The 16,200-nt window shown below is 39.1% G+C and overlaps 1 protein-coding gene across 1 annotated transcript; it reads left to right on the top strand.

Annotated features, from left to right (window-relative positions):
- Positions 1-13,262: 13,262 nt before the first annotated feature.
- LOC124154426 lies at positions 13,263-15,877 on the top strand. Its single transcript, XM_046528133.1, has 2 exons — positions 13,263-13,621; positions 15,311-15,877. Exons 1-2 carry the CDS (start codon positions 13,525-13,527, stop codon positions 15,838-15,840), a joined length of 627 nt encoding a protein of 208 aa, XP_046384089.1. The 5' UTR covers positions 13,263-13,524; the 3' UTR covers positions 15,841-15,877.
- Positions 15,878-16,200: the final 323 nt, after the last annotated feature.

The raw sequence follows: 16,200 nt of genomic DNA, 5'->3' as shown, positions 1-16,200 counted from the left end.
TAGAGCGCTACACTCCAAATCAAACTCTTCAATAACCTTCACTAACTTTTTTGGTAGGGCCGAAAATTAATGATGAGTTTACTGAAATTGGGTGGAAAAAGACTTTATCAGATTTTTTCTGTGATTTTATAGTGCGCCAAATGGAGTTAGTATTAAGAGAGGCAAGATTATCAAATGTTAATTTTTCAATATGTCTTTCCCAATTTCTGCTGCTGTAATTTTTGATTTTTAAAAAATTTGTTGGAAAGACGATTGTAGATTGGTTTGTCATGTGGAATTCGTGAGTTTTGCCTCTCTCAGCGGGCAGTAATGCGGCGCTTGATTAGATCTACAAGGAATTGTGGGAATTTTTCTGTGAGTTTTAGAGCGAGAGGTAAGGAGCGTGATGCTCGATGTGTCAAGATCGTATAAGTATAAAAGTTATCAAAATATCTGGAAATTCTGGAACTGAGAATTATTCTTTATGTAGTTTTCACGATTACGAATATGGTACTGAAATGTAAGGGAGGAATGAAATGCTACACCCAAGTCGCATATTCTGCTAACCCTAGAGATTGCAGCATTATTTAAGCATATATAACTGTAGACATAATTTTCTGAAAATGTATGACATTACATTTTATTGTGTTTAATGCCATGACTCTATCCGTACACCACTCTTCATATTTATAGAGACAATTTTGCAATGTGTTTTAATCCTCAAGTGATAGAATAAAACGATAAATTTTTAGATAATCAGCATGTACTAAGAATTTAAATGGATGTAAAGAAAACCTGATATCATTAACATACATAAGAAACAGAAGTGGTCCCAAATGTGACACTTGGGGTACACCAGAATTGACAATAGACACAGAGAGGACAGAACTCCATTCACTTTAACACACACGTTCCTGCCATGTGAGTAACTCAGAATTTGATCATTTATACCATATCATTTCAGATGAACTATTACAATTTTATGGTTGAGTTTACTATATGCTTTTGAAAAATATGTGTAAATAGATAATTACCATTTATACTTAAAATTTAGACGATGCAAGTGCTTACTGAGTGATTGCATTGCTTCAATTACGTGAACTTATTGCGTAATAATAAAATAATATCATTAGAACTGTGTTCAGCTTGTTACATATGTGCGCCACTTTTGTAAATGGGCTTCCGTACGTGACGACGCAACGGTCTCGCGATGGCAATTAGAGGACTCTGGTGGGTGTCGTAGCCGGCGCGTCGCATAGGCGTCGTAGTGCCGGGTGTATGGGAAAGGGAATGCCAAGGGATCCAACTCCCTGCCACGCCCCCCCGAAATATTTGGGAGACACAGTTTTCAGGTCTACCCCATCCTCCAAACGAAACCCCAGAAATGCAATCTCCCCTCTGGATTTAAATCCCCATACACAAATGATTCTGGCCACCGCCGTGAGAGGCGCTCGCTTCGCGTGTGGCGCCGCGTGACCGCCTTCTATGTACACACAGCGCGTGACCATAGAAAGAAGAGGAGAGCGATGAGCTGATGGAGCTTCGCGATGGCAGCGCGCGAGTCGGGGCGCGGCTGGTGGCGCCGTAGGCGGCGGGGGCCCGAAACATGGGACGATCGATCTGAGGTCGTTGCCCCCTTGGCCACAGCAGCAGCGCAGGGGCCTACGTGACGCGACGCGCGTTGCTATGCTTTCGATTGGGATATGTGGCGGATGCCGGTCGGGCATCTTCGGAAATGTTCGGCAAGCATACTTGCGTGTATTGAGGCGATGTCGTTCGGGACCGCTTTCCCTCGGGCGTCGAATCTGGGCCTGGGGATGACAAATGCCACTCTTTAGTGAGAGCTGTCCCGCAAAACAGCGTGCTACTACGTGCGACTCGAGCTATACGAATCTGAAGAGTCGTAAAGATCTCTGGGATGAGGGTGAGAAGGGGAGAGATGGGGGAGGAAAGAAGGGGGTGAAATAGGGGCGGCAGGGAGGGTTGATTGATAAATGTATTGAGGAGACAAGGGTGTGGGAATTCAGAGGCGAGTTAGGGGTGTGTAGGCGCCCGACCCCTCCCAGTTTTTTCTTGAAAAATTCAAGAAGTGATAATTTAAAAGGTGGCTCCCCTATACAAGCTTTTATTTCGCCAGCTTAACGATTAAAAAAAATAATGATAAAATTTTTTTATTAAGGCATCGTTTTTGACTTTTTTTATAACGAAGTGTAAACTTGTATTATTAAAGTATAAGAATATTTGTTATTAAGAATGATTATTCAATTGTTAATTTTTTTATTCGACAAAAGAACAAAAATAATGTTCAATAATGATGACAAACTAATTTCGGCTCAGAAAGACCAGAATGAACATTATTTAAAAATGAAATATTAGAATTAAAAAGTTTGTATGGAACAAGATTTCTTGAATAAATACTCAAGCACTGTATCATAATTGTACTAAATAAAATGAAGATATAAAAAAATAATTATCATTATTTACTCTCAGGAAAACAATCGTTGCAAAAACTAGTAACAGCAAAGGAACTTTAGGGAGAGGGAGCTTTAGGTGATCTCTAATGCCATAAGTCCGAGATTGAGCCACTAGCAAATCGCAAAACTGTATGCCAAAAAATAAAAGCAGTAACTGTTACACAGCAATTATTAAAATCAAATTCAAACAAAATAAATTTTCAATTTTTCTCAAAAGATAGCCAGTCAAGTTTTAGTCAAGTTTTAACATTTTTTGAGAATTTAATTTTTTAAAATTTAATCGGACAGGTTTTTTTGCCTCATATAGAGAAAGAAATGTTTATATAAATGTTAATCTCTGTCTGGTTGATACAATGTTAAAGTTCATTCCTTAAATTATAATTAAGTTTTCAGATACCCTCGGCATATTGCCACTTCTGGCATAAAACAATTTTTAAGACTTAAATAAATACAAATATCTTAGTGGCAACAATTGGAGGGCCAACAATAACGGAAATGAGTGTTCATATTTGATGATAAATAATTGATTATTGTCTGAAAGCCACTTTTATCGAATTTTAGACGTGAGACTTATCGTCTCTTAGAGGTATTGCACGCCACGTGGTCGTCACGGAAAGTAATCAACCTCCAAATCAACGGCCGTAATATATCCTTTACTGTGTTCTAAATCTAAGTCCGTGACTGTGTTTAAGGTTAAGGAAACAGCTCTACGCGAACTATTTACATGGAATAATTTATTGTTTTCCTATTAAAAAACGATTAAATAATCTCCCTCGTAAATGAATAAGTGTGCATAACAATTGAGGCACTTAATATGCGGAAATTTAATTTCGTCTCTCTGAAAACAAGCAAAATTAGAAAATAAAAGAGAGAATGATAAAAAACTTTAAAATGAAAAAAATACAAAAGATGAAAACAAAAAAAACTGAAAAAAATTAAAAGCCAACAAAAAGTTAATAGAAAAAAAGAAAATTCAAAGAAAAATATCGATATTAAATCTAATTCTATTTGTTTTTGTCCAATTGGACCATTCCCGGCGTCAGTTGTCGGCTAGGTTTAGTTGTTCTAGATTTAGTGTGTACCTATTCTACGCGCTCACTATAAATACCGGGGCCAAAACAGACTCCGCGTGGTGGCCACCAGATTTAAAACCGACTGTACCATAGGAACTAAACTCCTTCCGAAGAGGTACTAGAGGCGCACGGATGTGTGTTGCAAGGATCGGGAATCGCGCTCTAAAAGGAAGTCAAAACTACTTAATTGCACTCTTCCGCACACGGGAACAATTGAAGCTAAGCTGATGGTCCGGGTCCTCCAAACACGGCCGACTTCCATGTATTTTTAATGGGAAAGTGTACGAAATTCGGTTGAAAGTGTATCTATTGATATTTAGTAATTGGTGTTGATGATGTTAATGAGTTGTTGATGGGAGGAGAGGTGGAATTCTTGAGGAGAGAGAGTAAAAAGGGAAAGTCGCTCGAGGTAATGAGGAAAAAAGAGACTATCTTTAAGAAAATAAAGAGCATTCGGAAGAAATGAATATACTGCAATTTATGGTTTAAAACTTGTGCTCTGAGATCCAAGAATATATTTTCCAAGTTGCAATTCCAACCAAATCATAGGAACTGAAAGAATAATATTTCAAAGTAGCGCGGTTTCGTATGCATTTTAATGAAAAGCAATTCAAGAGGTCCTTCCCAAGATGGCCAGATGCGCAATTCACTCCCTTGTTTGCAGTTCAGTCGTGCTGAGTCGCTCACAATGCCAGAGCACTACGCGAGGGCGTCGATTTCGATTCGAGGGCGGAGTCGACTCCACCCACTCATTTCTATCCAATCGCCAACGCATCGTTCACGCTTCGATGGCCCGTTTTGGAGGCGTCGGCCGACGCCTCCTTGCTGGGAAGAATTTCCTTCAACATCCCACACTACATCCATTTCTCTTTCGCCTCGCGTACCACGTCCAGAAACGAAGAGCACGCCCGTGACTTGCGGAGGCTTAGATAATTCTATTTTTACGTCTTTTTACTATAATCTCTTTCGTGTCTGTTTGTCCATGCGGGCAAAATCATGGAAACCAAATTTCAACGACTTCCTGATTAGCTAGAGCGCTGAAAATTTCAGGATAGCTCAGAACTGGATGAGAACGCAATTTTCTTACGCATTTACCATGATCGGAACAGTATTTCGAAAAATATTCCGAAATAAAAATTAAGTGTGGAGAGTTTCAGAAACGACCACAAAAATCCCATGGTAGCGCTGCATACAGCTGAGTCCTCTGGATTGTCGGTAATACACTAATTAACCCCACGAGGGAGTAGTGAACAGAACTGCTATTCAGAAGACTCTGTACTGGTGTAATGAAATATCTTCAGAACACTACAAAAACGAAAAGCGTGCTGAGCATGTAAGATTGTAAAATTAATACTTGCTGGTCGATAGATATCATCCTTGTCTCCTTGCCTCGAAAGTAATAGAATCTTACACGCGTAAAAAGTTTTTCGTTTTTGATACCTAAAAAGTTCTAAAACTTATCGTAACTTTCTCATTAATATTCTTGATAATTTTAATAATATATAATAACTAGCTGACCCGACAGACTTCGTCCTGTCAAAACAATTTGTAATGTGGCAGTGTTTTGTTCCTACCTTTTTTATATTCTTTGCAAAAAATTATCCTGAACAGAACCGTCACCCTGGTAATAATTCGGCGTGAATTAAAAATAATTAAATAAAACACTATAAGCATTTAAAAGTAAGTAATTTTAATCATGTAAATCATAATTATTAACAAAAAAAATCAGTTCTATTTTCATTGTAGTGCTTTGTGATAAACGATGTTTTTTGTTTGATTACCTGGCGCATAGACAAACAAATCTGATGGTTTTCCAATACGGGAACAGGCAACATACAATTGACCATGTGAGAAACATGGATTTTCCAAATTAATACCACAAACACTTAATGATTGCCCCTGGGACTTGTTTATGGTCATAGCAAAAGCAAGCCGCACTGGAAACTGTAGTCGTTTAAACTCAAATGGCACATCAGTCGGAATCATTGGGATGCGCGGTATGAGATCATCTTCTCCTTTATACTTTCCTTTCAATATAGTTGCTTCTATCACGTTGTTTAGTAGTTTTTGTATCGCTAACCGTGTGCCGTTGCAAAGGCGCGGTTGGTTGATATTTCGCAACATTATAATTACCGATCCAACCTTTAATTGAAGATTGTGAGGTGGCAATCCTGGCAAATCCAGCGAGTTTAAAAATTCCGGTGGATAGTTAACTACATCGTCTTGGTTAGTTGCCGAATCAACTGATTTATATATCCTCGATTCGCCTGTAATTTGTTCTTGAATTTTGAAATTTAATTCATTTACATCAATGTTTTTGGCTGCCAATATAGCTCGTTCGCTTAACCAATCATGGTTTCTGTAATTTTGAGCAACATCTGGAAATACCTTCTGAATGAGTTCTTCTTTTGATTGAGTTAAATGACAAAAACTTTGAGGAAAGTTAATGCATCCAGTCAACATGTCAATAGGAAAATTGCCATTACCAATGTCAATGAGTTGTTTAGAGAATATGTTTCCAGATTGGTCATTTTGCAACTCAACACGCATATTCTTGCTTAAATGAAGTACTTTGACATATTTCCACAAATTGGATGACTTTAGACATGCGTTGAGTTCATCAGCTGGCGTTGATCGTGGAATCACTGGCAATGTTTGACGAAAATCTCCTGCTAATAAAATCATTGCACCACCAAATCGGTTCTGATTGCTCCGTAGATCTTTTAAGGTTCTGTCTAAAGCCTCCAAAAATTTTTTATGTGCCATCGTGCATTCATCCCAAATGATCAATTGACATTGCTGCAAAACCTTTGCCATTGCAGAGTTCTTCGAAATGTTGCAGGTTGGAGTTTCATTGCTTTGCATATTTAATGGCAATTTTAGTGCTGAATGGGCTGTTCGACCACCTTCAAGCAAAGTTGCTGCGATTCCCGACGAAGCGAGTGCAAGTGCAATTTTATTTTGTGAGCGAATTGTTGCTAATATTAATGAAATCAAAAAAGTTTTTCCTGTACCACCAGGTGCATCTAAGAAGTAAATCCCCCCAGTTTCATCATTTGTTACTTTCATAAGAATATCAAATACATACCTCTGTTGTTCATTCAACAGTGGAAGATTTGTTTGAATTAATTCTTTCAAAGTGTTGAGATCATACAGTTTTTCTCGATGCAACTCTTGGTTAAAAGATTCATGCATTGGACGATTGGGCGCGGCATTGGCTTTGTTTTTGTATTTTAATGCTTTACAATGTGAGCAAACCGAGTTCATAGAACCAATAACAACACATTGGTAGTTACTGTAGTCAATTGACACATCGTAACTGAAAGCAGCTCGATTCAAATTTGCGCGATTATTACTTGAAAGTCGTGCTCGCGCTTCACGTGTTTGTGATATCCTAATTCTTTCATGTTCATTTCGGTCGTCACGTTCTTGTGCAGTACGGTTAGATCGGTAATTAGCTTGGTTTGTAGCATTTCGTGTTCTTCTACTTAAATTGCCTCGTCTTATAGAAGGCATTATTAAAATATTGTGTCACATGCAATAACTCTTTTTCATAGGTAGATAACAAAACACTGCAAACAAAACAAAAGCACACTCAGTAGAGTATAACAGAAAATCCAAGAAAAACAACACCGGCAAAGGCGGCAAATTGACATTGACAGTTGTTTTTTTAATTTGTTTTTATTTATCTGATATGACTTGAAGTCAAATCCTTTAAAGCCATACCAATGTTTTATTTTTTTGTCGCCTGCCGAAAGTAAAACAAAAGAAATAATATCGCGAATCCAACCAAGTTGTTATTATTATATTTTGTGACTATTCAATTTGGTCGGGTCCGCGATCACTTTTTTTTAGTTTCGGAACGCGACATTAAATCCTCCAACGACGTATTCTGTGCTCCAACGCACACACGCACACTGTTTTGATAGATATGATTGAATTTGAACTTTGTATAGCGGTAAGAAAGTGCAAATTTACTTTTTGACGTTAGGAACACACCTACATTTCTTAGATAACAGTGAGTGCTTGTAATTTAATATGAACTTTATATAATAGCAATAAAGCTCAAATTGATTCTACGTTTTAGTTAGAAAACGTTTGTATGTGAAAAAGAAAAGGGCTGTTTTTAAGGTTTTCCCGGCAATTATTCGATTTTTTCTCGCCGTAAGAACCATCCTTGGACTTTAACGAACATTTAAAAAAAAGAATTGGCCAAATTGGTCCAGGCGTTGTTGAGTTATGCGCTTACCAACACATTTTGCGATTCATTTTTATATATAAGATAATTTGATAATTTTGATAATTTTAACAATATATAATAATAATTTGATAATACATCTATATTATTAATAAAATGTTGCTTTTTATAAAAGTTACATTTTTCATATTTTTATCCTATTTATGAATTTTGAAATAGCTTCCAATTTAGAAGTGGTGATGATGCAAATTTGCTACCAAGCACTCAAGATTTCAGTTTGGGATTAAAGAGAAGCTGAAAATTTACTTAAATTCTATTTCAAAGTTTTGTGGATATGTTCCGTAAAATATTTCATCACATTCCAGAAGATATTAAGTTAAAAAAACATACGAAAATTGCTTTATTTGACAAGAAACTGGTCTTTTCAGAAACATAATACTTATAGAAGTTTTATTTTGTAACATCCATGCAGTGTCTACAGAATTGAATGGTAACTTATGAAGCTCTTTTTTTGCGGTTCGTAGTGCTTGCAAAAATTTATGTTAAACATTCGTGACGCGACTGTTTCTTTCCAGTTGTGGGTTCATGTACTTTCTAATGTAAACATTTAAAAGAATGCATTTTTCTTTTTTGTGACGCCATGTAACTTTTGATGGACATTCGATGCATTTATTTTATTTTTTATCGATAGAAATTCCTGATTTAATTTTAAAATATAGTACATGATCCACAGTATAACTTAATAATGCTTTTTATCTATAGATTTTGCACGGATGACTACCCCTATACAGACTTATCCTTGGGGGTTGGCAGAAAATTTGTCTCTAATATTCGCATTGATAAATTAAATAAGTAGTGAATCCAAATTTTACATCGTGCTCTACCAATTACCATTAAAAAAATGCGGAAATGAATTCCTGGAGCATATCTTATTGTTGGGGTTCTTTTTCAGAGAAGAGTAACTTCGAGATTTCCGCAATTCACTTCCCGAACTTTCTTGAAGCTGATTCGTCGCGCAAATTTCGTCAAAATAATAATCCTAGCTCCTTTCCAAATTCTCAAAGTGTAGGGTAAAACAGCTTTTCGACCCGCTCCCTGTAGTGTAACGAGAGAATTTGAAAGACTTTCGAATCCTAAGCCATTTCAAAATGTTGGCCTTTAATAACTTCGTAGCATGGATATTTTATTCAAGTATCTGGTTCACTAAGCAATATACTTCTGCCATTTTTATCTAAAAAATTCTCCGAATCTATAATTTAATTGGGCAACTATAAGGCGCGTAACTTCGCCATCATACAATGTTTATTAATGTTATGACCAAAATGTTTCATAATCGTCCTGCTTAATTCGTTTTCAGCAAAGTATTTCCGCTTATTTCGAAAGCTTATTGATTGGATGAAAGTGGGATATGATTGAATCAATGCACTGGCAAAAATGCACGTTGGAAAACGTGTTTGTTGCTTAAATACTCTCAGCTGCTATGCGGAAGCTTGAATACGCTTGTTATCATCTTAGGATCCTCATTTGAAAGCAGCCTTTTCAAAGATCGTTTAACGCAAATGTTCACGTATTCTTTTTGCCGAATCCACTTTAATTTGTTTATGCGTCTGTTATTTTCTTGGCGTTTTAGCGTTCATGGAACGGAACTTATTACCTCTCGTTGTTCTACGTGCAGAGATACGCCTGCTTGACGCTGTATGTCATGCCACGTTGGTGAGTGCCTTTCTCATAAAACTGAAATCTTCATATTTCACACGAATGTGGAACACTACCCCTGGCAAACATCCATTTTACCACTCACCCTGAGAATATATTGCAACATTGTTTCGTCATTTTTCCGCTGGAAACGAAACGCAATAGAGTAACGTAACTTCGCGTTCGATACTGGAGAAAACTGTTTTTGTTGGCCCTTCCTTGCGGTGAAGCGGGCGGATTAAGGTCGTTGTTTTGGGGTTAGGAGGGACTTCCCGCTGCGCCTTGGTGGTATGCAATCCGTGTGAGGGACATAACGTCTTATTGATATTTATCAATTATTAAAAAAATTGTTTGCTAAGATGATGAAATAAAAAAATCATTGGATGGCCACTTTAAAGGTTAAAATATTTTCGATTATTCTGGAAATTACGGGGGAGCTCGTAATCTACCACTTCGTCCGTATTTCCGAATTTGGTGCGGTATTCGAAGTAGGCGAACGATAGCTAAGGTCATTTGCGTCATAATGGATGGGTGGGGAAATTAAGGTGGAGAGGTATCCCGGCGTTATCCTTAGTGAAACGCGCCAAGGGGACCACGTTGTAACGTCCCATCCGACGGATGGAGTGTTGTTCTTGAAATCTCCTCCTCGAATGTAATTTAATGCACTGTAAAAATGGTAAATAATTTAAAAATGTTTGTTTCTGTAATCGTTTATATTTTTCTTGATGATATGCTGGATTAACTTTATCTTTCCTTGTTTTGATTGTATTACTTTAAAAATGGCCCGCTAAATACTGATACATTTACACGATACGAAAAATTGTTCCCTTGTAAATATATACAATGCTCATGTGAGGCTAAGTAGCCTCCGATTATGTGGAAAATGTTAGTTCGACATTCTGTGTTGGGGTTACGAAATAAAATGTTTTTTTCTTTCTCTCTCTCTCAAAGGGAACAGGCAGTCTGAAAAATTTCTAACACCACTGGGATTTGAACTCGGACTCACGGGATGGGAAACAAACACACTAGCCACCACACCAATCCGTAGTAATCCATTTCCGAAATTTGATCCACGGCAACGGATATTTTTAGCGAGCGATACATCATAGGGATATCGTATAGGGGTACCCTATACTCATTTCAGAATTATTTTTCGACTCCGACGCCACGGAAAATCCCCTGCATGTACCGCGAATTAAAGGGAATGCGATCTTCCCAGATTGACTTTGTTCCAGGCAGAACACCAGATGAATTTTGCTCGTGGGAAGAGAACGAGAGTTGATGACGCAGACGAGTGGCGCCTGCAAAGAACGTTGGCTAATCGCCCTCATTCCCATGATGCATCGGGGTGCGCACTCGCGTATGAAATTGGTCTACAGCGTAAGGTTTAAAAGGAGTGCATCGTTATACGTATATGTACGCGTTTCTTTTTTTTTTCGTTTCTATGCGTGCGAGTGAGTTGATCGAACCTTTTTTTTCTTTGTTTCTCGTGCACAAACGCTGATGGAATTAAAAAAAATTATCGGATAGTCATCTTTCTTGAAGAATTTGTCATATCGTTCGTTGTACCGAGTTGAATGAACCTCCTTTTTTCTGCGTTTTTCGTACATAAATGCCGAAGTTATTTCTTTTAATGTTCTAGGATTGTAAATTTTCTTGAAGAATATGTTATCCCGTTAAGTGTACCGACGAAAATCTTATTTAATTGCTTGAAAATGCCGGCCTTGTTGGTGGCCGAGCATAGACTTTGCCTGCTAATCCAGGGGTCGCGGGTTCGATACCCGCCTGGGTGGATTTTTTCCCATCCAGGGCAATGATTTATGTGCATGTCCATCCACGTAATTGTAAGGACTGTATATTGTGTAGTCCGACATTCGGTTGATAAATAAAAACGAAATTATAATTATTATTAACACGTGTCACTCCTTGCAAGATGGATTCTGTGGCTTGCACCGAATTAGGTAGTATTTAGCCTTGGAGTATTTTTCTGCAACACACGCCTAAGGATTATGGAATATGCATGCTTTGAATGGCTGTAAAAACGAAATGGCTGAAATTTATTATTTTTCCCGAGTTTTATTTTCTTATGAGGGTGTATAAATTGTTATATTGGGTGTGTTCCACCTGATTCTGTTGATGCATTAAACATTTGTAATTTTTCAAAAGTTACTGTGAGGTATAAAGTGACATTGCTATAAACTTCGCATTTGCGGATAGAAATATAGGAAATCACTTATAATTTACACTTCACTTTATAATTCACTGTTATCTTTCTGACCAAATCATATTTTTATTGGCGATGGGAGCCGTTAAAAGGCAAATGGCTATGAAATACATTATTTTCTGCGTATCACATTCCGATGGACCTTTGTCCTTTGGGAGGGGTTTCAGTTCTATGTCTTCGTCTTGGAATGCATCCTACTTCTCGCATGGCACCCGAAATACTCATCCCTTCGCTCTGAAACCGCTTCGCACTCCCACTGAAACGAAAACACGTGCGAGGATTCTAGTTGGTGCGTGCGTTCCATCTGCAGGTGTTTTCAAAGGAAAGATTATGGATAGACGAAGGCGAGGAACAGGGAAGAAGGTGAACCAGCCTCCTCCATTAAATTACTTTTTTAATTGTAATTATAATCATGTTGATGATAAAGAGAAAAGTGGAATTTGTCTTTTGCAATATAGAAAAAATGACTCTAACTGCTTTTATGTTAAAAAAAAAACTGTGAGAAGGATTTTATTTATGGCTGGAAGAACATTGGAAATATTTTTTATACTGCGACGAAAAATTCATTTTCGCAAAACATTTACATACTGGTGACCATTCTTCTCATTTCAATTTTAATATTTTACATGCATTTTAAATAGGTACGAAGTTGGACATAATTGAAAAGTTTTTGATTGGGGATTTTCAAAAATATATGGTAGAAGTCTTGTGAATGAGGCGGTTCTGACGAAGTACTCACTATTTCTTACTCAGTACTCACCTTTTCCTTGATCCTGATCATGCTCCTTCCTCCTGAATGAGTCCCCAAACAACCAGTTAAAATATGTGAATCCGCTTATCCTTCCTAACAATATACATCGGACACCCCACCTCAAATCACAAACCCTTGTCACTCAGTATTGAATAAAAATAAGTCTAACAAAGTTTTGGTATAGCCATCATCATCACTATAGTAATCACAAATGTAGCCATATTTGAATAAGATACCTAATTTGCTCCTTGGTAACCTATTCCCTTTTTTTCCTATTATCTATAACCCCTGGAATTCAGGCAACTCAATCACCACAAATGCATCAGGGGCGGCAAGGTGGCAGGGGTAATACTGTCTCTTGTATGTATATCCTTCGCTTGCAGGTGAAGCTGTGCCCAAACAAATACTCTTCTCTTCGACGATCGCAGTGTTTGCTGCAAGCAGAAATATTAAACAGCGCCCATAGGAGCTTGCTTGTTGCTTACGAGAATTGCTTTTCTTCAATTGCACCCAATACAACGCCACCTATTCGCTCTCAACTATCGCGAAATTCTGAAATACTTCTGTCGTATCATCATATTAATTAGAACTTTGTTGTAAAACTCTTGTTTTAGGTATAAATTATTCTATTGAACTAATGAAAAAAATGAGCAGCAGTGAATTCTGGGGAGATGGGCTCAACATAGATTTTTTTTAGAGGATAGCTTAAGTTTTCTGTGTTTTGCATGAAATTTTTGTATTTTAATTGTAAATATTTTTTTAGGGAAGTAATTCAAACTTATCTTCACTATACTGACTGACCGGCTGGCCACTTTGGAGGAAATAAGGCGGTTGCCTCCGGCGTCGTGGGTGCTCACAATTTCCAAATGCTGCGCTCGTTACTCTAATCGTGTAATCACCGGTCGCGGCATCCTAATTGAGTCTACATTCCTTGGGTCATGTCTCGTTTCCCAGTTGATGTTTGGAGTCTTTCCTGCTGCTATTAGGGCCTCCAGAATGTCTTCTTTACGGCCTCTTTCCCACTCGTCGTGTTTTCAGCGCCACTCAATCATGGAATTCCATGGAAGTCGTCGTCGCTAATGCTTTGACGCGCATATATAAACGAGGGCCTGACCACTCTGCCAGACAGCATGTTTCGGTTCGGCGTGTACAGAGAAGACAAAATGGCGTCGAGCGCGATTGTTCTACTCTTCATTGTTGCCGGCGCAAGTGCTGCCGCCGTTGACCGTAAGATGAATTTCCTGTTTTCGTTTGTTTGCATAGCATGAATATAGCGGTAACATGCAGTACATAGTGTGCTTTACACATATACATTGAAATAGTTCCTGTGACGTTTTATTCATCCACTATTTTTATTGTCAGTACCGGCTGACCGTCCTTTTCTCGTAAAAATATACATCTTCTTCGAATCCGCACCCAATTTTAAAAAAGCGATTCAAAATACATAGCATCGATCGCTATATGTTGTTAACTATCATTCATCTCCGTTTGCTCAATGATCTCAGACTAAATCAATATTTAAAATGAAATGATTTGACGCAATGTATTTTCTTTGCATCCCAATCGATTCTGTGAAAACTATCGCTCTTCTATTCAAGTAAGGGTGTAGGCTTCGCGGATCAGCTCAATTGGTAGAGCTAGGTTTCCGAAATTTCCTTCGCGTCAGTTCATCTTGGAATCGACAGTTTCTCCAGCGTGTCAGCGGGTACCTTCAGATTTGAAACGCAGAATTTTCGTCCTTCCTTTATACCCTAGTCGGCAGACCGATGCGACGAGTTATCTCCTGATATGTCACTTTATTTTTCAACTAGCCGATATCATGTGTTTGAATGGCAGTAAAAGTCTTTAGCAGTGATAAGTGTACTTGTTTCAAGACCTCTCGCTCACGTACCACACAACTGACCCGGTCGGACGGATCTGAGCTCGCTATCTTAATGCTGTATTGTATCTTGAACAGTTAAAACAATGAGATGCGACATACGCTAAATATATGTGTGAGTCGACGACAGATTGGTAATGCCTTATCCGGTTCATATTATTTAAACAAAATAATGGCCTGAATAGACCGATATATGAGAACCGCGGAAGACCCTTAGTCTCAATTTAATCGGGAAAGGCTATATCCTGGCACTCGTCGTTTCTCTAATGCTAAATAATGGGAATCATCATCCTATCAATTTTATTTACGGATACTATAACTGGAGACAGACTAAGTATTAGAGATTGGGCTGGTTTGGTTTCTGTGGTGCTGAATTCCCACCCAGTGGGTCCGGGTAAAAAGTCCAGCGGCGTGAGAGATTTTTCAGAGACTGCTGGGTCCCTGCTTTAGCGCTTTGAGTAGCGTAATTCAGGTAGAACACGCTGTCCGTTGGATGGGAAGTTAGGTTTCTCTCCTGATCAGGCCAATGCTGATGACAGGTGTCTCTCCACCATTTCATCCGTAAAATTCCTAAGTGACGCAAATGGTGAAAACTGTCGCTTGCCTCCTCCAAATACCACATCAGGACGTAGCATTACTTCTAAAACAGAAAATATGTCTTCAAGTTTGTTCAAACTCGCGGTTATGTGATCATGCTAACGCAATTACTATTCTCCAGATATTGCACACTGATATTGATAGCTAATTTTCTGTAAACTCAATTCGTGTTGACAAGTCAGGCGTTCGGGGGTAGATCGTTAGACAAATCGACACCTCCACTGCGCAATCGCTTAATAATCACCCACCGAATCAAATTCGCTCATCTAGTAGCCTTAGTAGTACTAGATGAGCGGATTTTATTTGGTGGGCGATTGTTGCGGGTTTGTGCAGTGAAGGTATCGAAATTTCCAATGGATACAATGTCCGGAACGAATTGCATTTCATCAATGATCGGTTTTCAAGTTCAAGGATTCATTTCTCGCCATTCCTCCCTGCAGTCCAGGAGCAGACGTTCCAGCTGGGCAGCGTGGGGTCTTACTCGGCGCACCTGGCCGGCATGCTGACCAGGATGCCCGAAGAGGCATCTAGCGACGGCGTGCCCACCTTCGCGTTCAGCAGCGGCGTCAGAGGCCCAGAAACGGACTACCTGCGCACGAGGTGCTCAGTCGTCGAGGATTTCTTCGTGCCGGTTGGCGGCAGGGCCCAGGGCAAGGGGCCGGTGCTGCTGTGCCGCGGAACCGACGTAGCGTTCCTCCTCTACTCTGACAAGCTGCCCCCGGGTACTCGCAGCGTCAACGTGCTGTTGGGACGCGAGGCGTACCAGAGCTTCTTGTCTTCGCACGGTACAGCGTCTCGCGGGAGGCAGATCTATGGTTATGGTATCACGGCCACCTCGCCCAACGGCTTCGCCTCCGTCGGCACCTTCGGCACTGGAGGCCTCGTCACGTGGACCACTGCGCCACAAAACCCCCAGCCCCAGGTGCCGCCAAAGGAGGCACCCGCCCCACCGCCGAAGAAGTCCACTTGAAATGTTAAAGAGAGAAATAAACGCATGATTATGTCGAGGAATTTGTTTGATTATGGTCATTAAACAAAAACTGACGGGACGAACGCCTTGGAAGAGCCGAGATGGCAAGGAGCGTGCCCGAATGAGTTTAGGCCTCATTATAATAATTATTATTCGTAATAATTGGGCGAGATTGGGACTAGAAAGTCCCATCTTCCATCCAACCCCTTGTCATACATTGAATTTTTGCAGATGAATACATAGTCAAGTTACTCGTGAGATTGAATGCAGTCAAACTAGAGCAAATGAGACAAATAAGTATGCTTTAAAAAAACAAAAATAGTGCAAATTGAACAAAGCAACAATTACCGAGTGTAAAAA

Source organism: Ischnura elegans, chromosome 2 (assembly GCF_921293095.1).
Source record: "Ischnura elegans chromosome 2, ioIscEleg1.1, whole genome shotgun sequence".
NCBI lineage: Eukaryota > Metazoa > Arthropoda > Insecta > Odonata > Coenagrionidae > Ischnura > Ischnura elegans.
Note: the sequence above shows the minus strand (reverse complement) of the source record. Positions and strands in the feature narration are given on the sequence as shown.

What these genes read in the sequence shown, in the direction of transcription:
- LOC124154426 (XM_046528133.1), top strand. Translation starts at nt 13,525, where the DNA reads ATGTTTCGGTTCGGCGTGTACAGAGAAGACAAAATGGCGTCGAGCGCG. An exon ending in AAGTGCTGCCGCCGTTGACC is followed by an intron (nt 13,622 to 15,310) that starts GTAAGATGAATT and finishes TCCTCCCTGCAG; the next exon opens with TCCAGGAGCAGACGTTCCAG.